The 24,003-nt window shown below is 40.6% G+C and overlaps 1 protein-coding gene across 1 annotated transcript in view; it reads right to left on the bottom strand.

Moving 5' to 3' along the window:
• CNOT11 (CCR4-NOT transcription complex subunit 11) overlaps positions 1-24,003 on the bottom strand; it is a 44,001-nt gene that overhangs the window by 12,375 nt on the left and 7,623 nt on the right. The window contains exon 2 of the mRNA XM_085321611.1: positions 737-876. Within this exon, the coding sequence (XP_085177737.1) occupies positions 737-876 (140 nt within the window). The remainder of the gene's footprint in view (positions 1-736; positions 877-24,003) is intronic.

Below are 24,003 nucleotides of genomic sequence, written 5' to 3'. Positions count from 1 at the left end.
TAGAGGAGAGCAGTGCCGGTGTAAGGTGCGGCGGGAGGAGGTGCTGGGCTTCCTCATGGCCGCCTGGACCATCCTCCCGGGAGAGAACTGCGACTAAAACCAACACTTTCTCCAGTGGTCTGGAGAAATGAGGAGCTGTTTGGGGGTGGGATGGAGTGATTAAACTGTATCTGCATCTGTAGCTCTCTCCATCTTTGCCTGTACCTGCTGAGATGTAGATGGAGCGTTTTTTTTCTTGGCTGGGGAGTATCGGTCACGATTTAACGACAGCGCTGTTACGTGATTAGTTACGTCTTGCTGTAATACCCTTCATTTAAGGTCACTGAATCGTCTGAGTTGCTTTCTGAAACACCAAGTGAAACTGCCACTCCAAAGGTCTCATGTCACAACCCAAAGTGGGAGMGGGGGCAGGCTCCCCGCGTGTGGAGAAGCGTGTTGTGCAAGGCTGTGTGTCTGAGGAAGAGCAGCGGAGCAGGGAAGCTGTGGCTGTGCCTCAATGGACAGCCAAGGCAGCCTTGCAAATCTCTGCTCTTAAAAGGCAGCACCTATTCTCACGGCCCACTTTTTCCCTGCCCAAAGGACATCTTAGAGGTGGTGCTCATCTGTTTCTTCCATGAATTGATTCAGCTGGAAACTGTCTGCTTCGCTAAAGGGTTTCTGGCAAGAGCTGAAGACAGGTGAGCTGCAGTAGTGTGTGCAGGAAGTAAGGGAAGGAAGATCTATTTCATCAGCTTACCTTGTGGAGCTGCAGCTTGAGAGACAGCAACTCAGAGATGTACCGACCATAGCCTGAAGAAGTGCTAATAGTTACATCAATGCCAGCAAAGCCAAAGACAGTCTTCTGCAAGCCTTGTTGGTGCAGCACCTGCTCACTGACTAGATCGCAGTGAGAAGTCTACCTGCAAAACATGCAGGCTAGAATAGTAAAGGAGGTGGAAGAGGGGGGCAGTGAACTTGCTGCCATGTCCCAGAGTGTATTCTAGGAAACGAGGAGTCTTGGAAGTTTTGGCCAATGTGGAATCTACTAACAACTACAGCAAGGACTTAAACTGTAAAATTTGGGAGGAAGATCAAAGCACTGCAGACTACTAAGGAAGTCATCTGTGTAGGTGTGTGGTGAGACTAGCAGGAGAACTTCAGAAAGTTTAGATATGTACGAGAGCTTTTCTGCCTTACTTGTGATGCATTAAGGAGATTCATTATCTCCAGTCAAATAATATGAAAGCTCAGTAGTTTAGAGAGGAGAGGAAGGTTCCTCAGAACTAAAATGGCTTTCTGGAAAAATAGGTAGAAAGACTTCTGCAGCTAGCTTGAACACTTGGTCTTTGAGGAGACATTTCAGCTTACAGAGGAACTGAAGATATGCAGAAGAAACCAACTTTGTCTTCCCCTTTGACCACTCGTGTGTAGAAGAATTATTGTAGTTCTCTACTCTTGTCAGGGAAGGATTTTTGTTTTTGTGGGGTTAAAGAGCTATTGTTCACTGGGAAGGTGAAACAATGTCAATGGTCTGAAGAGTGGAAAAAGCCCTAGTGGCTGTACCTATCTCTCTTTTAACCAGCTACACAGATGAGGGACTATGGTTTGAAACAGGGATATAAAAGACTTGAGAGAGTGTTAGCTTATTATTGCAAAACTAAGTTTTCCTGATGGGAGTTACAGGACCAAATGAAAGAAACTTGTATGAGTAGCTGTGGCTATAAATGTCCATCGCTGTACACAAAAACAGTGAGGTTCATAACGTTAATTGAGCTCAGTGCCTTGTCCATGACCGCTAGCAGAAGCTTGAAGGGTGTAACAAGGAAAGCACAGAGTGACACTTCCCTCTGCGTACTCTCGGCTTCTGGCCATCTGCAGCTTAAGGAATTCCTGAGTCGAAGGTTGAATCCTCATCACTGTGGTTAGTAGTCCTTGATAGAACTTGCTTTCACTAGCTTATCTTGTGTGCTTTTTGAGCCCATTTCTAATTTTGACATCCATAAAACCCTGTGACATTGCCACCCTGTGGCAGTGAGTGTGGCAATTTAAGAACTATGCTGTGCAAAACAGAACTTCCTTCTCTACTCTGTTGCTCATTATKCTGTACATCTCTTATCTCAGGTGTTCTCTTTCTAAGGTAGAGTCCTCATTTATTTGATGAYCTCTCTGCAGAATCTGTGCCATAGTTCTGTCAACCATATTGCCCTTCTCTGCTTTTTCTGCTTCAGCTACATCCTTTTTTTTGAGTAGTGGGGACCAAACTTGCATCCAGTATTCAACCTGTGAGTGTCCCATAGATCTGTATGTTTACATACCTTTATATAATGAGTCATGTTTTGTTCTCTATTTCTTTTCTAGTAATTCCTAATATGCTATTTGCTCTTTTGGTCAGTGAGGGTTGAGCTTACACTATCAAAGTCCTGTGTTTAGTGACTTCAGGTTAGCTTTGCTCAGTAGCAATAGCTGGCTAGCACTGACCACAACAAAAGGGAAGGATTCCTTCCCTTTGCACCTCACCCTCACTACAGTGTTTTACCTTGCATTTATCAAATATTTGATTTCATCACATTCCATTTAGTCATTCAATATTATGAAACTCTCCGGCAGTAATTTCCTGTGAGTTCTGGTTTTGACAATCCTGAATGATTTTGTCTCACTGGGAATCTTTGAGCAGCTGCAGCATGTACCCAGGAAGAGTGTATCATCAGTCCYTTTATGCACACACGTTGAGGTTACCTCTCTGTGCACATTTCTGTTCATTGCTGTAGTTTCATGCAATGTGTMCAGAAATTGGCTTGGTGGTTTGCAGTTTGTTGGATTATCTTCATGGCCCTTTTAAAGATCCATATGACGTTTGCCACCCTTATTTCTTTGACACTGAGATCATTTAGAKCAGCAGGTTATACACCACAGTTCATAGTTTAGCTTCTTCATCCTTCAGCTGATATAAATCCTTTGGATGAATCCCATCTGCTCTTGGTGATAAATAATAGCTCATTTTATGCATTTAGTTTCACATCTCTTACTAATACTTTAGTGTGAGACAGTTCTCTTGATTTGTTACCCCATCAGTAAAGGTTCTTGTCTGGGAACGTCTCCAGCATCTCATGTAGAGATGCAAAGAACTAATTTGGCTTTTCTCTTCCAACTTTTTCCCTCAGTGTTTTTCTTATATTTTGCTCATCTGTTGAATTCACAGATTCTCCAGATTTTCTGCCTTTAGTATGCTTGTAAAAGTTCTTTTTGTTCATTTTTGGGATGAAGTTTGTGGTTAGGGACGATGATGCCTAAGATCATAGCTCAAACTGAGGGACAATTTGCTGGGTGCTGTTTCACAGTTGAATAGACCTGTGGTGATTCTGTCCATATGGTCTTTTTTGTACAGCCTATTTCTTAATAAGAAACTCTGCTGAAGACAGCAGAGAAAAGGAATTGTTGCAAGAGGAAAAACATGCTCAGAAAGAGAAAGCTTCTTTTCTTGTAATTTGCTGAAATGTAAGTCACTCTTGTATAACATACTTAATGGAGTAATGGATATAGATTTGCAGAAATTGACTTCAGAGCAATAAAAAGTTTCACCAATGACTGAGATAGCAAAAAAACTGTGTGACTCATATGTGGCTATGAAGCCATCTTAAATTATTCTATCCAAATTAAAAGATTTCTGGTCAGAGGAGGAAAACTAGAAAATGGAATACTTCATAGGAAGTGGGATRGATTGCAAGCATCAATTGACAAAGGAGATTCTGAAGTCCTTGTGGCTTCTAAAATAGATGGCCATTTTAGGGGAGTAAACACCTTAATCTAAGAAAAAGATGGAGGTAAAATGCTACTGAGGCAGGAAGTCTAGTAAATGTGCTACAGAAGAGGGTTTCAGTTACTACACAAGTTACTGTGTTTTGTGAGCATCTTGACAGAGTGTATTACTGTTGATATTCTTGGGCTTGAAACTTGTGTAATGAAGAACCAAGAGAACGTGATGCTTGCAGAGACTCAGCTGATGAATTCTCACCAGATATGACTTCTGAAAGGGACCACATTACTCTCAAGGATGAAATCTGGACTCCAGCTACTTCAGTGGGTTTAGAATGCGCAGAATATACATCACTGCAGCACAATCTCATAATGTAAAGGTAAAGAAAGGTTCATTTTTTCTGCCTTTGCAGAACAGCTCCTCTGGTGCTAGGCAGTGCATACTTCATTTCCTTTAGATGGCTTATAGAGTAGCCATTAAATGGTCAGTAAGAGCATAAAGTGTATTCCATCATTCTTTATGTCTGGATTTGGCGTTGAGTCCTTAAAGATGGACAAAGGGATTGGGGCTATTCTTGAATTCCTGACTCTCCATTTCTAACTCTATCCTCTTAGCTCATAAAATCTAATACAGATGCACAGATTTCAAACAGAARTGACATAGATAGTCTGTTTTGTCAGGTTACCCTTTAAAAATACAAATAAAACACTACAAATTATTTGACTGCCAATATGCAATTGGTTTAATATTTAAATGAACACCAGCATTTGAGAAATTGTAACTGTTACTGGAAAATTAAATCCGTGACCAAAGGAACATATTCAGTCTGATTTGATTTGATTTCTTAATGGTGGGCAAAGTTAAGGGAAAAGTCGTATAATTTCACTTCAAAAATTGTTTCACCTTGTTTCCTTATTAAAATAGATAAAGTTAGTGTTTGATATTTTATTTTAGGTGACAACCAATGAACAAGAACTGCATTGTGGGTGCTAGAAAAAAAAAGGCTACTAACGAAGGAGCAGCAGAAAAAGAGAGCATTAGAAAGGAGAAAGAAAGAGGTATAAAAGCTTTAATAGTCTGACTTATTCTACAAGTATTTGAGTTTCTTGCAGCAAAGAAGCTAAACATTTAGGAAGCAACTCCCACCAGCATATTTTTGATCTCATATTTCATTYAGGAGGAATATGGTGGGAAGGAATTAGATCACACCTAAAAGTCCAAGGGGAAATTAAAGCACTTCCAGATTGTTCTGTTTATTCTCATGAGACTTCTCTCCTGGAGACAAATTCCTTTCCTTGATAATTTAAGTGGCCAATCTCATCTACAGTGCATCTTAAATAGAAACAAATCAGAAAAGGGAAGGAGAAGGTGCGCTTTGTCTGCATCTCTTTATGCTTGTCTTTCTAGCAACCGTTGCATGTTTTTCTTCCAAGTCCATTTCTTCAAGACACAAGATGAGACCACCAATGCAGATACAGATTTTGTTATTCATGGTGTATTGGACAATACTGGCACACGAACAATGCCTAAAAGCTTTTCTGAGTAACGGTATGAGAATGAATCCTCACTTTTTAGTCAGACCTCGAAGATGTCAAGGGGTATTTGGATATAGCTTGAAGTGCACTTCAGAAACACCTAAAATATCAGAACACAACAACTGCATGAGTGTTGGAACACTGAGTGGTTTATAAACAAACACATATATTGCTGCATTCTTAGCTATTGTGAATTTTAGAGAGACATTTGCATTTTAAACCAGTTTTCAAATGTCAGATGCTCACATATATAAATTCATGTTAATCTGCTCACTTAGTTTCTTCAGTATGCTAGACACTCTTGAAGAGATGAAATTTTGTCCCCAATTAAAATCAATGGTAAAACTCCAGCATGCCATATTGGTGCATAAAAACAAGATAAAATATGCCTATTTATGCATACACACACACACACAAATGTATATTTTTGTATGATCTCCCCCTTATGACTACAGAATCCTTCACTGATAACTTAAAAACATTTTTTCCTCAACAAATGATTTAAAAAAATCTTTTCATTTATCCCTTTTCTTCTTGTTTAATCAGACAGATTTTTAAAAATCTCTGTTATTCTAAAATTGCTGAGCACGTGTTTTGTCTGAAAAAGTCAGCATATGCACTGCTTGGGAACTCTTCAATGTGAACTTTGAATACTCAGCATCTATAATTTGAGCTATGCAATTGTGTAGCTCAAATGGCACTATTTCTCTTCCGTGGTTTGGTGACTTGATTTACGCTTTATGTTTCTGTTTTTATCCAAAATCAATTTCAGCTGAATCTTTACCTATGCAGACAGAATTGCAGGAGGAAGGACTTTATGCCTAAGCTACAAATTTGAAATCCACTTTCTGAGAAAGTATTCAATAATTCAGAACTGATTAGAGCTCTCATCCAGGAAGCAGGAGACTGACATTCTATTTCTTCCTCTGCTTTAGAGTTTCAAACTCAAATCCTGTGCTATTGTTATTCTTGGAGTAGAGGGAAATTTTCTGCTCCTGTGGTTCAAGTTATTTTGTTTGTTTACAGGAATTAAGGATTTGCTGGAAGAGAAAGGGAGGATGGTTTTAGTGAGACTGTTTTTGGTGAAATGCAGGAGGTAATCTGTGTTCTAGTCCTGCTACAGGAGCAAAGCAGGCATGATAACCATGTTCAATGATAACGAAGTATAAAATGCTCAAGTGTAGGGTCTGGAAGTCTRTTGCCTCCTTGCTTACTAAAAATCCCAGCCATTAGGGGAGGGAATCACTTCTTTCCCTCTATAATTTTTTTTTTAATATAAATTTAGAAAGGAAATTCTGTTTCACATGTATGTATATAAATGTATATGTACGAAAATATACACACACATTTAAATGTTAAACTGTAGAGTTCTTATTAGAAATATTCTAGTTTAGATAGAGAAGAAGGAGGTTAGAGTATCTGATGACCTGACACTTTTCCACATGACATTTGACCAGAAAGAGGCTTGGAAATGATAATTTCTAAACATGCTTTTAGGCCCTAATACAATCTTTTTTTATTTGCAAGAAGGAATATGTGAATGGTGTTTTAGGGCCATTACTGGACATTGTGGTACAGTGATATTTATAGACCAGGCACAGAGAGAACCTCAAACTGCAAAGGCTCATTTGTAAAAGTATCTTTAATAATAATTTGATCATTTTATTTTTCTCCAGCCTTGCTGCTGCACCACTGAATAGTCTTTATACTCACTTAGTCCTGTGCTGTTCATTTTATAACATTCCCAGATGTTTCAGACACCCACTGAGCTCTTTGCAGGCCTTTTTCTTCCAACGCCCTACAAAGTTTCTCTCGAGATTCTTTATTACCTTCTAAGTATACTGCATATCCTCAAAGTGTCTTGTTGTTCTTCCCATCTCCTGTTTCATGGTGAAAGCCTTTAAATACATTTTAATGATGCATAACAGCAATATAATGAGCCTAATAGCATTCTATTGATTTTCATTTGAAACTATGACATTTGAACATTTCAATAGCCTTTTAACAGTGTGTATATTTAATATGATTCAAAGACAAGGCAAATGCAACACACTATCTGTCTACTAAAAAAACCCACAATCCCTGTCTACTGACCCCCCGCTGTCTGTTGCAATCAGCCATATTAGGAGCATATCCTTTTCAGTATCTTAGAAATGAGTAAACCATAATCCTTGGTACAAAGGAACAGAAGGGAAAAACACAAGATCACTGTATTCATCCACAGCTTTGCTTATCTGCTGTTGTTATTAATGTTATTAATGATCCAGATTCAGTCAGAGTTGTCAGAGAATAGAGCGCATTAGCTCCACAACAAAATAAACTGCCCAGGGATGCCCTCTAGATAGGAGATAGCTTAGTTATAGTGTCCCGTAACTCAGGCTAAGTGAATGGACTAAGAAAAATAAACAGAAATATGAAACCAGTAAACATACATGCCAATAAAAAGTAAGAAAATGTAATAGTTCCCTTTTAGTTAATAACTCAGGAGTTAGCACTGCATTTAGGAGAGGTTTACAAGAATTCAATGAGAAAGATGGAAAGCAACTATATAGTGCACTGGCTAGCCCACGTACATGGGTACTTTGAAATAACATTAGCGGTAGTGTTGTCAGGCTGCATCAGCCATATATGCTGCTATAGGTCCTTGCATTGTAACTCTGAACCGCCTTTTTCTAGAGCCATTATGTTTTTTTTAAGGGATTGTCTACAACAAACGAATGCAAGTGCAATTTTCATCAAATATAAATCTCACCATTCTGGCTTTTCACAGCATCATTTGTATGCATTACACACCAATTACCTGTACAGCCACATACATGTGCTTGATATCACACACTATCAAGATATTAGGAAATACAATTTATCCCTTGAATGCAATAAGGTATTATATGTAGAGAGAAAACCAAAAGGACCAGGGATATGTGTAAGACTTATGCATGTACAAGGTTTTCAGTTCATTTGCTTTGACACTGTGCAGCTGTTCGTTTGAAACCACATCCACCAACAGGATCATCTGACAGGTCATGACTCAGACTGTGTTGCAGTTAAGTATAACCAGACAGGTTTTTTGCTATTTAACAAAAAGCAAAAGAAGGCCCAGAGGCTTTGATTACCRTATTTTTTTCAGGCTTTTTTCTGCTCTCTGTGTTTGTCTTTTGAGATCATGCTGCAGGTCAGCTCAGAAGCAAAATTCTTGAGAATGTTATGTAAGTGATTTTGAACACTTTTGAAGATACTTTTTGAATTAGTAGAAGTCCCCAGTATGCAAATCAGGCTGAAATTAAGGTTCATGAATCTCAGGAGTTACCTAAGAAATCAAAGAGTATTTAACAGCTAAGGTACGTAAGACAGGCATAGATGCCTGTGTGTTGTGATGAAAATGTATGTAATGTTCTATTTCTGCCCATATTCTGCCCAGAGGCACTGACTTCTAGCTATGACAGAGAGGATCAAGAAGACAGACTGTCTTCATTTGGTTCACAAATTTGGAAATGAGAAAAACAGTTTAGCTTTAATACTAGTAGCAGTAATGAGGAATTCTGTTGAAAGCAGAAAAGCAGAACACTGATTTTAAACCAATTGGAGAAGAAATTTCAGGTGTATCATTGAAGACATTGAAGGGCTCTTATCTTTTTATTTAAAATAGGTCACATGAGTGGTCTCCTGGAAGTACCTGATTCCTTCTGCTGACTGCAGAGGGAATGTAGAATGATAAGCTCAGATGTCTCATTTTTGACCCCCTAAGTTAAGGCAGATATATCCCATCCCTAGAGTCATGCTGAATCCCCTAGTTTGAAGCCAAGAGGTGAGGTTGAATCCTGGTAAGAGCCCCAGGTATACCTGCACGCAATATATATGTTCAATTTCTTGTCTTCCAAGGGTGTGTTGTATCTCATTTTCTCAGACTATACTCATCTTGCGTATTTTAAACATAGATTCTTCAGGACAAAGACTTACTCTAATGACGTGTTTACATAGGCATAGTACAGTGTTTGCTGGGACTGCTAAATGGTCCTGTAGTGGAAATTATAGCATGTCTCGGGAAGAAGATGCTTGCATGCATACACCATTGAAACAGAAAATAGAAGTCAATGCAGAAGCAAAGGAAATGGAGAATGCAAATACCTTCTGTTAGCCAGCCTAATGTGAGGGAAGTTCCTCTTGGCTTCTGCTGTACGAACTGTTGTCTTCTCTTTGATGTTACATCTGCACTCATGTATTGCAATAATCACAAGTTTTTAGAGGATGTGGAACTACTTTGTTCCCCCTCTATTAAGCCTATCTGTAAAAACACAAGTCCAAAATGCTACCAGTTCAATCAAACTGAAAGACAGTAAATTTAAGTCTTGTAAAAGAAAATCATTTTTCTATATGGCATGCATAAAAAGAACTTACTGCCACAAACTATCACTGAGGCCAAGGTTGTAAGGAGGGATATTTTCAAAGATTACAAGAATATCTGGAGATAACCAAGAAAGGAGCATTTTAGAATGCACATAAATGCTTCTTCAGCTTAAGCAACCTATTAGCGATGAATGAGACTTTTGAGGGGAGTATTTCCTCTGAAGCAGCTAGTCCTAGTCACTGTCAGACAAGAGAGTCTAGACCATAAATCTGATCAAATATAGCAATTTCTGTATTGCCCACTTACACTTGTAAGAGTCTGCTGGCTTCAAAGTGCATGAAGAATTTGGTGTAAAGCTCATCATTCATTTTCTTTATAGAAGTATATTTGTTCCATGGAAGTGAGAAAAATTGTCTCAAAAAAAGACAATGGTAGACAGGCAGCTGGTTTACAGGCTGGTCAAATAGACATGGGTAATGCGGTGTTAGTGTACAATACTCCCTGTTTGTTGCCGTGCTGTTGTATGCTTGGAAGGATCACAGGTTTTGAAATCCACACACCTACTTCTCTTCCTTTTAATTTCTTGCTCAAAACCCATGCAAACTTCCTCTCCCATCCTTACTATTTATAAGTATACATAGAAACAAATGTTTTGTAAAGATGTGAGAGACATTCTGGTTTATTCCCAGGAGCAAGTAAAGCCTTTTATTTTTAGCCTAGTTTCCTAAGGAAATGAGACTGATGCAATCACATTGTCTATTTGTCTGTCTATCAAGTCAGCCTCCTTCCCTCTTTCCCTCCCCCTTCAACTGCTGGACCATTAATCTTTTTCAGCTAGATCTGAGGAAAGGGCAAAATTGTTTCAAAAGTGTCAAATGTACACAAGTTTTATGAAAATCAGTGGCTGGGCCAGAAGAAAGATCATATTAATTTGCTCACTGGAGAAGTAAACACTGGTTGAATTCTGCAGCTGGGCAGCAACAGGCTGGCTAGTCAATGTATGTGTAGTCATGAAATGCCATGATAGATGCTGTCTCCAGAAGGTGGGAAAACAGGAGGGATTGGAGTTGCAGTGTAGAGGTATTTCTGTGGGGGTTCTCTTGAGTGTGTCGTGGTATTTGAGGGATGGTGAGAGRGAGGTAGCACAGAAGAAGTGAAGGAGCCTACATTGTTATTGCAGACATGGAGGAGGTAGAAGTTAGAGAACAATTGGAGTTTTTCTTTATATCACAAAATTACTGAATTTTAAGGTCATGTTCTGGTGAGCTTCTCAGTGGTGGCTCAAGGGAGAGATATAATCTTAAACAGTGCATGTATGTGTGTTGGAAGGGAGTATGTAACATGTACATTTGTGTTTAACATACATATATGTTACGTAGTTATTCACTCACTCTACCTATGTTTGCAATAATGTCTAGAAAATAGTCCGGATGTCTGGAAAGTAGCTTTAAGATAAGATTATAGGTTAAGATTGTAGGCTTAGTGAACACGAGTTCATATTTCTGTTGTAACATCAATACGTTCTTATATTTCAATATCAGAACATTGTCCCCAGCAGCTTATGTTTTAAGTCTCATTGGCAACAAAAGTATTCAAACCCCTTGGAGATATGTAGCATGATACTCAGGTTATGGGAATAGGCCACATATGAAGGGCACATCGGAAAAGGGAGCAAATGAGAGAGGGAAGAAAAAAAAAGAGAGAAAATGGAAATAAGAAAAAGGAAAAACAGATCTGGGTTTTAAAAAGCTTTTGCACTCTAGTCCAGCATCTGCTAATGCCTTACTAGGCTCCTCATAGTGATATCTGAGAATTTCTTTAAATAGAAATGTTGGTAAGTTATTAAAAAGATCAAGCTTCCTTTAGTTCCTCCCTGTTCACCAATGTGCTGGTCAACCAGCTAAAGTTAAAATATCTCTGTAGGAAAGCAGCTTCTTCTCCCATTAGGAAATAGCAACAAGTCAGTACCTGAAAAGGTATGTAAACCTGTGTTGGTGACATGCCTTTCTTTTGTCTCATCTCTGCCCATTAGCCTGTTCAGAATCCTCTGCAAGCTAAGATGTTTCCAGACATTCGGAGATACTTCATATATAAATTTAAAAGAGTTGTTTAAAAGAATTGACACCCTCACAGATGCTGTGAAGGTGCAGAATGGTGTGTTAATGTAAATGGCATTGAACACCCTGGCATCTGAGATGTACAAAGGCTTTGAGTTCGGAGGCTGTGCCATTTTGCCTTCAGCAACTGAAAACATTCTGCAAATATTTAATATATAATTAAACCTTTTGCCATCAGGTACTCTGACCTCAGCATAAAACCAGGGTGCTAGGATAGAATATGGTTAGCTGGACCTAATAATGTAATACTGGGCACAGACATTCTGCTTGTATTATTGAAAATAAACCTGACTCCCTTATCCAAATGAGGAAACGTTAGCTCTTCTCAGCATCCATGTTTCATGCTCTATGCATCATGCTCTATGCATCCCATGCTTGCATTCATGAATCTTTCCTTATGATCAGCCACCATCTGCAGCTCTATCCAGGAAAGTCCTTAACTGCCAGTCATTCCTGCGTTCCTTGCAGATATCACACCAAGAACCTACACCTGCAGTGGAGCTGGAGAATTGCATTGTCCCCCAACCAGCTACTGTTTCACATATATTAGCCACTGGAGCCTGTGGTTTGACATTAGCAGTACAAACATATTGCTATCACAGCATCTCCCAGATAGCAGTGATGACTCATTTATGCACTGGTCTCCATCTCAGGTTGTGGGACTTGTGGATCAGAGCAAGGTCTTTTCAGGGCTCCATGAAGGCAACTTTCCCTATACAATAACTCTATAGTGGGTGCTTATCACCCCTAAATAATGTAATTTCACTGCCCTGTAATACTGGAAGTCTCAGGCTGAGGCAAGCAATAGCTGTCTATATTCTGCTACATARGCGTGATATCTTTGCTGAGAACCATCACAGTCAAGTAAGGGTTAAAAAAACCCATTGCTGAAATGCTCTTCATGGCCAGAGGCTTCTGTGTGCATCCTACTGAAATAACATCACAGTCTAAAACAGGAACAGTTTGCTCACTGGGGCAGGACCCATGCCTTGGCAGCAATTGGAGAGGATACAAGGGAGAAAATGTTGAATCATTAGTATTTTATTTTTGGTAGGTTAATAATGGACTAAGAACATCTCTGAACAGGAGCTGAGGAAAGACAAACAGGGCTTTCTGCAATGCGTGGTGAAACAGTTCCTAAGGTATTCATTTGTGAAGCTTTGAGGTCCCAGCCACCATCCCAAAACTCCTTGTGTGAAGCAGGCAGCCTGCTCTACATGAGTCTTCTTGAGCAAGGGGTTGGACTAGGTAATCTATAAAGGTACCTTCCAACCTCAATCATTCTGTGATTCTGTAACTTGAATATAAAGGTGTAAACTGAATATTTGTTTTCAGGCAAGTTTTGTTTGCCATGGTGCCCACACCTACATACGTAAGCAGGGTAATTCTACAGGCAAGATGTAGGCAGAGAAGTAAGTTGCCAGAGCTGACAGTAAATGAAAGCGTCAGATTTCCTGCATCCTAGGACTGCCTTCTCAGCCAAAGAAGGGCATAGCACTAACATGACTAGCTTCACTTCAGTTCCCCAACCAGCTCACTGCTTTGTCCATCTAGATATACAAAGCACYCATATGGATGTGCCTGTATCTGTATTTTTTAGGGTATGTTCTTTGACTTCAGAGATAGCATGTCCCAGGGTGCTCCTCAGTTTACAGCATCCGTTCTCTGGCCAGAAGTGTTACTTCTGCTTGCAGAGGCGATGCCAAGACAGAATAAGCATTAAGTCCCATTCACACAAGGTAGATCAACTAAATGTTACCGTAGCATAATTCGATAGCACAAAATGCTTCTGAAAATGTTTGGGATCTGCATATCACTTTCTTGTTAATATCCTGATTCTTGCCATTAGCGAATATAGACACTTCTGTGACAATCCACCACCTTTGCAGGATTTCATGTGTGCCGTGGACGAATTAACTCACATATATGTTCCACTGTAACTGCAACCATGTAAAAAGGGCCATAGGGAAATGTCAATACTAGGACAAAGAGTTTCAACAGTAAAAAGTGAGTTTGTTCGGTGCCATTTGTTTATGATCAGAGTATTACTTTGGAGTATTGCAAATGTCTGTTATATCAACAAAGGAAGACACAACTCCATTTGTCTATTTTCATGCAATCGTGTACCAACCTCCATCTCCCCATTCACAGTAACTCTTAAGCCTGTTGAGTAATTTCAGTGAAATGAAAGAGAGAGAGAGAGGCCTGAAAGAGATGAGGTTTTACAAGTTTCTTAAAGGGGAAGCCTGGCAGAGGAGAAGGGCGATATTGCAGAGTCTGCAGTGGCTCGTGGTCTTCAGCGTCTTGAGTTGACATCCGCTTCTTGGCTAGTCTGCAGATGTGTTGAACCACCTGGCCTCAACACATGCTGCCACCTGCGTGGAGAACTTGGGAGTCCCAAGGCGCTTCAGAAGGAGATTAGAGAGGAGGCATTGCAGTAAGGAGAGGATCAAAGACATAAGGGCATGTGGGGATATTGGAGTGAGGGAGAGGAAGGCTGGGACAGGTGATGAGGGAGGGCTTGAAGGAGAGAGGAGGCTGTTGCAAGCTGCAGTGGCTCTGTTGCTCACAAAAACACTTCTTTGGCATGTGAAAGGAATGTGAAGGTGCAAGACATCAGGAATGAATAAATAAACAGTAATACTCAGTGCTTCTCCATTCCAAGAGTTTTAGGAGCACTAAGGAGCACTCCTTCACAAGTTGTTGGAGAGGTATTTAAGCCATATTTGGTTTTTGAAGATAAGGAGATGAAAGCTCTGGCTGAAGTCCAAAGTTTTCAAAAGCAAAAACTACTTTTAAAAGCCCCACTTGGCACTCAGCACTGATTTCATAGTTATGATCATTGTCAACTGAATGCGGATTAGTTCTGTAAAGCTAGGTCTAAACCCACACACTCAAAAGCAGCAATACCTTTTGAAAATTCAGGCAGTGTTGGCTTACTGGGTTTTCTCAATGTGTATGAAAAGAGATCAGTTTATGAGAGAGAAAGATATAAACATCTAGCACTTATTAATTTGTCACTATTGCACTGTGGCAAGAATGAAAACAAAGACTTCCCAGGCTTAAGACAGTTACAAAAGGTAACAAAGATAAACAAAGATTGAAATAAAAGACTTCCAAGTAGACTCATCCATCTATGCAAATAGGAAGGGAAGCAGAACATGCTTTGAAATCATTCTACAGCTCCCATAAAGACTAAGCAGATGGTTTGGGTGCATTTCTGTAAGTGCATGATGAATATTTTATTCCTGAAAGGAATGTAAAACATGGAAGTGTATGTTGTTACCAGCTTTGCCAAAGAGAGGAGGAGAAAATGCAGGGCATTATTAGAAACCATGTGAATTGGTAGTCTTACCACAAACACTACAGTCCAGAGAAATAAAATAAAATAAATATATAACAATGTAATAGGAAGAAGAGAAGAGAGTTATAGTTATTTGCTTTGGAATTATGCATTCCTGATTTTAATTGTTTTGTGGCCATGTTTATTTCAAAGAGTCTTGTTTGCCTACCCTCAAAAACAGTGGTAGTGAAAAGCATCCAAATTCTGTATAAATGGAGACTGTCACATTTAATTTAGCCAACAGCAGAACAGGAGGAAATTACAGCTTTCACACAGAGGAAAGCCTCAGAACATAATAATTGTCAGGCAGACACAGAAGTACCATAGTAATCAAAGAACAAGTTCAAACTCAATCACAGGCACGTGCAGCACAGTTCCTATCTAGCAGTATCAGTGATGTGCTGAGAGTACAGTCTCAGTGCAATCTTGGATGTTGTAGCAAGTCAGTAAAAAGCGTAAGAATCATGACAGAAGGGCTCCTCTGGGGAACCCCAGAGCATGAAAATGAATAAAAAATTGCCTGAAATTTTGTCGTAAAGGGCATCTCATATACATTTTAAACTTGGCTCAAAGCACTGACACTTCCGTGATGTCAGGTTTGGGTTACAATATGGTTTTGACATTTCTGCAGCTGCTGTTGCCCCAAGGTGGTTTGAAATCCTTGGGACAAGAGCATACAYGGTCGTTCGCTGAACAAACTGGACCAAGCATCTTCTGCTGTACAGCTGTGCCCAGCCTCGACGGCACCGTCAGCCCCTCAGTGCTAGTCGGCTCATAATGTGGTGCTGAGCTCTGCGGCAGGGAGGCCATCTCTTCCACAGCTGCCGAAAGGGCAGGCGGGTTTAGAAAAAAATGGAAAACCAGGCTTAAAGGCTTAGGACTGGTGTCTGGTGCCTGTGGTTGAAGGGCTGTGAGAAACCCAGTGGGACAACAGCACACATTAGACCCTGCTGTGTATAGGCAGGACTGGGACCATAATAACCTCAGTGAGATAAGACACTTTCATGAGTTTCTGTTCTGTAATTGTTGTATGCCTTGAGTCATCTTGGACTGAGAAAAAGGCATGATTATTTCAAGGCTTCAGAAAGGTTTTACTGTCTGTGTGGGCGATATTCTGGTGTGTGGATGTTCAAAGGAAAAGCGTGATAAGCACCTAAAGGAAATCTTTGAAACAATAAGAACCTCTGGCTCTAAATGCAGGAAAGCAAAACGTAAATTCTGCCAGCTTTTTAGGCCATATTATTAGTCAAGATGGATTGTACCCAGATCCAGCAAAAGACAGCTAGTGTAGAAATGCTACTACTAATCTTTATACAGAAATCAGATAAGGCATTATAAACAGTGCTGGCATACTTTTGGAGTTTTTTTTTCACAGTATCTCTTGATTATTGCTGAACTCTTGAAGACTTTTTGATCTTGAAAGTGGAATTAGTATGGGGATTTTGGATCAGGAAACAGCCTTAAAGGAAGTTGCTACTAACACTGACCACTCCACTACAGGCTTCCTTTGAGACTGCATAGCATGCATGAATGCCAGAAGCAACAGTTTAAATAGCATGTTAGTGCTGCAATACTTCTCCGTATCAAGGTCATATGCTTTCCCTCCTAAAACATCACTGATATACAGAAAATTACAATTAGAAAAATGGCAGGCCTGAATCTCGGTTTATGAAGTTTTGTCCTCTCTGCTGTGGACTTTTCAGCTTGTCAGAGATAACAGAATCTTTACACCTTTAGCTCTGATTGTGCCACCTTTATGCTTAGCACTATTTGTACTGTTGTCCCAGATYACTGAGTTTAATTAATGAAATTCCAGAAGGTATCAAAATCATTGGCTGCTTATTTGATTTTCCTTGAAGAGCACAAATGTATTTTAGGAGGCCAGCTCTTCTGTTCCTACTGTAATACAGCGACTATCCCACGCCAAAAATAAATGGTATTCTTGGAATGCAGTTTCCTACCTGGACTGGGCTTTTTTCTCCTTTTGCACCAGTGTAATTTCAGTGTCTTATTTCAGTGCAACCTGGGTAATATATAAAAGCCCTGAGAGAAATGGATCCATTAACAGCTATGCCTTTGAGAACAAAAATGCCTTTGGGACCAGGGGTCAGGCCCCTGGAGGATAGGCAGGGATGGTGTCCTGCGTGGGAATATGAGAAATACCTTCTTTGTGTGATACCATCTCCTTTGGGCTTCCTGAGCCCATTACGAATGGGGTTTGACAGGCTGGGATGGAGATGAAGAGGGGTGGCCTACTGAAGGTGCAGAGGAACTCAGGTGAGACTCAGCTCTGGGAGAGCGGAGAGGTGTTATCAAGGGGTAGGAGGGTCGGTGAATGGCAGGGCATGTCACGCCACTCCTCCACGCTGTCCTCTGTAGAAACAGTGGCTATGGACATCTGCCTGGGGTTCCCCTCAACCGCCTGTGTGCAATTTAAGTATTTGCTATGTGTGAGTATGCAGGGCTAAAGGACTGTTTGGGGGAATTGGAATTGGGGGAGACAAGAAAATGTGATTTGTGTGAGTGTAAATTGATGATTGTAAATACAAGTCCTGAGAGACACGACTCCCCTGAGAGGGGCTGTCTTCTTAGGAGATGACTGCAAAACACCTTGAAATTTTATAGCCCTTCTGGTGTCACATTAACTCTGTGGCTCCCAGAAGAGATGCTGCAGTCCTCAATTGCAGAAATAGGATTTGCCACTGGAAACAAGGGAGTGATGCTGATAATAAAACGAGACATGTAATCAACAGCAAAAACATTTTTGGACATTTCTATCATAAGTAGTTCATCAAAAGACCTAGTACATGAATGAGTTCTGCCAGCTGAATTGTAAAAGTGTGCACTGTAAAAAAGCCATGCAACCTTATGGCACAACACTGACRAACTCTAATCTGTTTTTACAGTGTTGCCCCGAGCTTAGTTGCACTTGCTCTTGATAGTGCATTACATCTTTTTATATTGCACAGGCATTAATTTTGTCAGAGATAATAAACAAAACCTCTAGAATTAATTGCAGGTCATGACAGTTTGTTACTTTACCAGAACAAGCAGGAAGACAAAAACCTGGACCATTAACTGGTTCTTGCAAGCCAGTTGTTACAGGATGTTGGAAACGTAGGCACATCCACAGCAGTCCTTAGCATAGAAAAACAAGTACCTTGCCATCTGCTGAGTCCTTTCAAACCAAATGCATCTTGCATTTAAATCCATTTAATAGATCTAAGCGTAATAATTATTTCTGCAGATTCCCAAGATCTGATATGTCCAGAAGGAAGGGTCTTTGCAGAGAGGTTTCAATGAAGGCATGCTGCCAGGAGTTGGGAGCTCCTACCCTGATTTCCCTTTGGGCCCTCTYGTGTCTGCCAAATTTGAAGTGGACTTTCTGCAAATGAGAGGGAAATGTGGCTCCTTTCCAACAGGACAATATCTGGGAGAAGATTTGGTGTGAAAAAGCTTGCAGAGGAGCCTTATGAAGCATCTTAAAAAATCCCCTCTTGTAGGGGATTTCTTGTAGTGAAGAAAGTCATTAACCGGGCATAGGAGGCAGAGGGCATCTTAGCTGTCCAGTCCTTCTGGCTCCAGAGTTACATTAGAGACAATGATCCATCTTACACTATTTTAAATATCTCTAGTCCCTTGATAGACTATGCAGTACAGTAACAGACTGCACAGTCAGCAAGATTTTCTTAGTATTTAATCTAACCTTTCCTTTTTTWAAAAAAAAATCTTTCCTACTGCTTTTAGTGATTTGCTTTTTAAAAACAAAAAATACATCATCTCATTTCCTTGCRTTTAACACACCAATACTTGTAGGCAGCTATTTTGTGTTCTACTTCATTTGTCACTTTCAGCCAAGGCACACATATTTCAAACACATCCAAACTGAGCTCACAAGTCTGTGTTTTAAACCCTTAATCGTTTGTCATTCTTTTCTTAAATCATCTCCACTAGATCTACATTGCTCAAGCACTGAAGTGCTCTGAAATTAATACGATATATCAAGRATGGTCTCTTTGGACTTTTGTAGTGGAGGGCTTGTATTTACCTGGCCTGTGATGTGGGATTTGGTTTTACAATAGGGGAAATACGATCYTGTGTTCTGTGGACTGCCTAGCAGTCTTAGCAGCAGGTGGTGGATTTTGAGGGTCCTCGCAAAGGTGACCTGGTGCCTGGGAACAGCGTGCTGAGTGCTTAAGCATGCTCTAGATGCTGACCAAGTTTGTACATCTGCTCCTTATTTCAGTGTCGGTGGGAGATAAGGTGTTTTCGAAAACCCACCAAGTATCTGAAAACTTGTAGCTCAGTTCTTCGGGAAATCTCTTCCGTGCTGTCAGTTAGAGCGCTCAGTGGTTTTCAGCTGGAGGTCCATGGACTTCCAAATTGGTGGATGACTTCAAGGGGACACGTGACTAAGAAAAGCAAGTGTATTGATGCTTTCTGACAACTGGTGTGCAGGAGTCTGAAGCTGCAATGGAAAATGTTGGGGGTTGCAAATCAGAAAGAGTTGAAATCAGCAGCTGTTGGTTAATCTCTGTGAGGCTTATTTTGGTCCACAGGAATAAGTATATTCTAACTATTTTCCTTAGATGTATTAGCTGGCCGTTTGAGTTTTCAGTGTTAAATTCACTAGTATGTATTATTTCTCCAAAACCCTACACATTTTTCCACTGCACTCACTGTTGCTTCTAATATGTCCAAACTCAGGATCATCTGGGAGTTTCACTAAYTAGTTCTTGGGAATTTAATTAGTTTACTAATTATGGCTGTTTCAGATATCAATAAAGACACAAGATAAAGACTCAAAACTGCAAACATGGATATGATAGAACTRTTCACCTGCAGGACGCTGGCCAATTTCCAAGGAATTTATTGCTATGAGCAATAAATATATCAAACTCCACCTGTCATTTCATGATAAATGGAAATTAATCTCACCACAGGCTCCTGCCAAAAAGAGCAGTCTGTTTTTTTCCTCCCTCCCTGGGCATATGTTTTCACCCTAGTGTTCCTACAGTCACAACATGGCTAAAACCTAACCTATCCAAAACACTTAAATAAAAGTTAGCTTTCAACAGGATAAGTCCCTTAATCCAACCCACTATATGAGTTGTATTTGGCGGGACTGGTGGTGGTGGTGATGTGCTGGACAACCTGTTTTGGTGACAGCCTGTATTTGTATGAGCTTAAATGGTGAAACTGCAAGCATTGGAGCCTACCCTACAATGCTGCAAGCTCTTGCAGGGAAGTTCAGGTATTCACAGCCTCCAGGTCACAGCCCCTCAGGTCATCTCGCAGGCCCAAGCAACCTTCCCCAGGGCCCGCACAACCAGGAGGCCGAGCAGTGATGTCCTGAACCACCGCAGCTGCTTGTTTCCAGGCTGAGAAATGCCTGATATACCTTATGTGCATGAGGAATCCACTTTGCCCAAACATCTCTGTGATATCCATAGGAAAAAAAAATATGTGCTTTCTGGCTGAGAAAAGTGAAGTAATATAAAGTTAAAGGATATGCCTTGGGTCATGAAGGATGTCACTGACAAAAGCAAGAAGAGATAGGAGAGTTTGCCCTGTGACTTCCCTCTACTGCCTTTGTACTATGTACTCTGTCTCAGAGATAATCAGGACCTATGCAGTTTATGACAGTCTCCATTAAATTGCTATTTATTCCAGGTGTAACTGAGATTATGTGCTGTAATATAGCCTGAACTACAGTTCTCAGTTTCTTGTGCTGTTTGTTACTTAAATCTAAGCATGATACGTAGGATCATAAACAATGTGAACACAGTCATTTCAGAATGCATGTTAAGCATGGAATAAGGCCAGAAACCTCATTTTCTTTCAGTTTTTTACTTTCAAATGTATCTTCCTTTTTTCTTTAAGTTACTTTTCTCCTGCCTCCTAACCTTAAATACCTTCAGGCTATTGAGTAATACAATTCCTGTTCCTTTCCAGAGTATGCAAGAGAAGACCTAAAAAGGAATATAACTTTTCACAGCATCCTGTTTTTTGTCTAGTAATCTGACAGATCAGCATTGTAAAACTATTGCTTCACATGAGATTTCGGAAGAGTATCCTTAGAACATCCAAATCCTGTTCAAATACTGGCTGTGGAAATAGCTGGTACTTAGCTGCAGGACTTTCTCCATGAATATAAACCTTTCGTAAGTTGCTGCCAAAGACYATCTAGTTAGCAGTTAGAAGTTACTGCATTTGGTGATAAGAAGTATGTGTGTGTGGAGGGTTTTTTTCCTTGCAGGTCTCTGGCTAAATAACATAGTAAGAGTATTTTTTTTTCTGCAACCCTTTATGACTTTCAGTTTATTGGCACCTGTTCAATGCCAAGGCAGCTATGTTACTTCTTCCTCGTGCGTGTTGTTGCCCTCCTGTCCAGGACCAGTGGATTGGCATCTGGGAGCAACCCTCAGCCGTGGCAGAACAAAGGCCAGAAGCTCTTCGAAATACCTTAACTGGCAGCCTAAGGTACAYGGTAAACGCTGGACGGCTTTGTGCCCAAGTGCCTCCAGAGCGTTCACAYGTTCTGCTGACTTTGGTGGGAAAGGGCACCTCTGGCTGACGCATGGTAACAAGCGAGGGTGATGATGCCTGAAAACTCACAGGCATTTTGGCAACGAGCTTCTCATTACAATCTCCTTGTAATGTCAGGGAAATCCACATGCAACTCCACGTTGAGGAGGAAGTAGGCTCCTATTTGCAATGTAAGTGAAGTATTTATTACAATATATATTAAAAAGTACTTTGTTTTMCTCAGTCATCCTGGATTCATTTTCTTTCTTCTCATCCACCCCCCCTTTTTTTCCTCTCAAGACATTTACAAAAAGGTTCTTTGTTAATTTCCTTCTACAGATTCCACCTTAGGAAAATTGCTTATTTAGAAAACATAAATTGCAACATTTTGATTGAATGATTGTTGGGCCAACTTTGATGTGGTTACAAAGACTGAGACTTTGAAGGAGTATTGTTGGTTAGGTTCAGCCAGAAGCATGTCTCTAGACACAATTACCAAAGGCAAATGTGCATGACACATTATACTGAAATTAAAGAAACTGGTTTACTCTTTCTTTAACTCACAAGACTCTGAAGCACCTCAAAGATCAGTAATCCATTTGGTCCTCTTTTCAACTCTCTCTCAGATCACCACACTCAAACCCTAAAGCTGAATGCAAAAAGAAACCCTGAAATCCAATAATGGATATTAATTTCAAATATCAGAAAAGGAAAAAATATTCCCCATCTCAATCCACTGGGCATTTATTTAAAATTTCAAGACATGTCTTTAGGATTGTTCTGGGGGTGGGAAAGCTTCTGGGTTATACTGAATAAGCATTTTAAAATAACCCCCTTCTTACACTGTCATAAATTTTTAAAATACATTATTATGTGGACAACCATCATCCCTTCCTTTTAATAGCTTTTATTTTTATATCAGATGAGGAGTATGCTCACAAAACTTGCTTGCTGTTCTGTTGTATGAAAAGATTGCTTTACATTGAAATTATAAAGAACAGAATCCACACAGTGTTTACTAGCTTGCAGCTGAGTACAAATTTTTTCCTGCTCCACTAGCAGCTGGAAACCAGTCCACATAGTCACCTTCCAAATCCCAGTTAATAATTACTGTTGGCTACACTACATAGCACACTGCAGTGTTACTCACTTTCGAGGAGTTTGGAAATTTAGAATTCACGTAACAATAGCCTGAGCTTTGTAAACTGAAGCTCAGATCTTTTTCTTTAATCAAGATGCTCTGCTAAAAGAGATCTTTGCCCAAATTGTGAGCACACAATTTAACCCACAATGACTGGGGTCTTTAATTCAAATTAAGAAAGAGTTTGTGAGATTTAGCTGTCAGCTAAACTAGCGGTTAWAAAGAACTTATTTAAAAATTGCTATTAATTGAAAGCATGATCTGACAGAGAATAGACTGGTCATGTTTTAGTGGCATTTTGGGTTACTGAAAATGTGTAATATAATATCAGATTTTAAAATAGACACATTTCATTTTAAATATCATATTCTAAAATACACTTGTTTGGTTTTAAAAAGCATTTCCTAGAATATAGTATGAATTATAATACCACAGTGAGTTTCTGAGGTTAAGTGCAGATCTGCTGCACACTCTTCCGCTTATCTCTGTAGTTTCCAAAGCCAGGTCCAACCTGCAGAAGGGGCTCCAGCAAGCTTTTGTCATGACCATTTTGGTGCCAGAAAGATTTCACGTTAGGCTAAAGAGGRCAAGATTGCTTGTTCCATGATTCAGCGATTGTCATTTTGTTCTCTATTTGTTCAGTCCCGAACCCAAAAGCCTTAATTCAGTATTTCCAGTAGATGATGGATAGTAACTATGCATGTAGGTTCACAAATGGTCCTACAGACAGCTCAGCCACAAGCAGCACCCGATTGCTTTTTAAACAAGAAGGGAAAAAAAAAAAAAAAAGTAATAGGATTCTGACTTTTCAGGGGTGATACTAAGTTTCAGACACTGTTATTCACTCGTGACCATTAACATCCAAGCAAGGAGCTGCAGGCTTATGTTTCAAGTTGTGAGGGTTGCCCTTCTGCCCGAGCCCCTCGGCGGTGCCTGCACGGCAGCAGACACACTGGCCCCCGTGGGCCCCGAGGCCTGCTGTGCTGCCAGCCCCTGGGGCCGTGGGGCCAAGAGTGCCGTGGGGCCTGGCCGGCTCGCAGGCCCCCTCGCCGCCCTGCCCGGCAGAACGGCCGGTGACTGCGCGACGGGGCCGGGGCCGGGGCCCGGGCCGCGGCGGCGGTTTCGGCCTCGACCGCGGGCGGGGATGGGGGGGACGAGGAGCCGGCGGCGGCGGCGGCGGCACAAAGCGGCCGGAGCGCGGGGGAGGGCCGGAGCGCGGGGGAGGGCCACGGCGGGCAGGCCCCTCCTCCGGCCCCTCCCG

Source organism: Rhea americana, unplaced genomic scaffold (genome assembly GCF_003343005.1).
Source record: "Rhea americana isolate MKP2758 unplaced genomic scaffold, rheAme1 scaffold_7, whole genome shotgun sequence".
NCBI classification, from domain to species: Eukaryota; Metazoa; Chordata; class Aves; order Rheiformes; family Rheidae; genus Rhea; species Rhea americana.
Note: the sequence above shows the minus strand (reverse complement) of the source record. Positions and strands in the feature narration are given on the sequence as shown.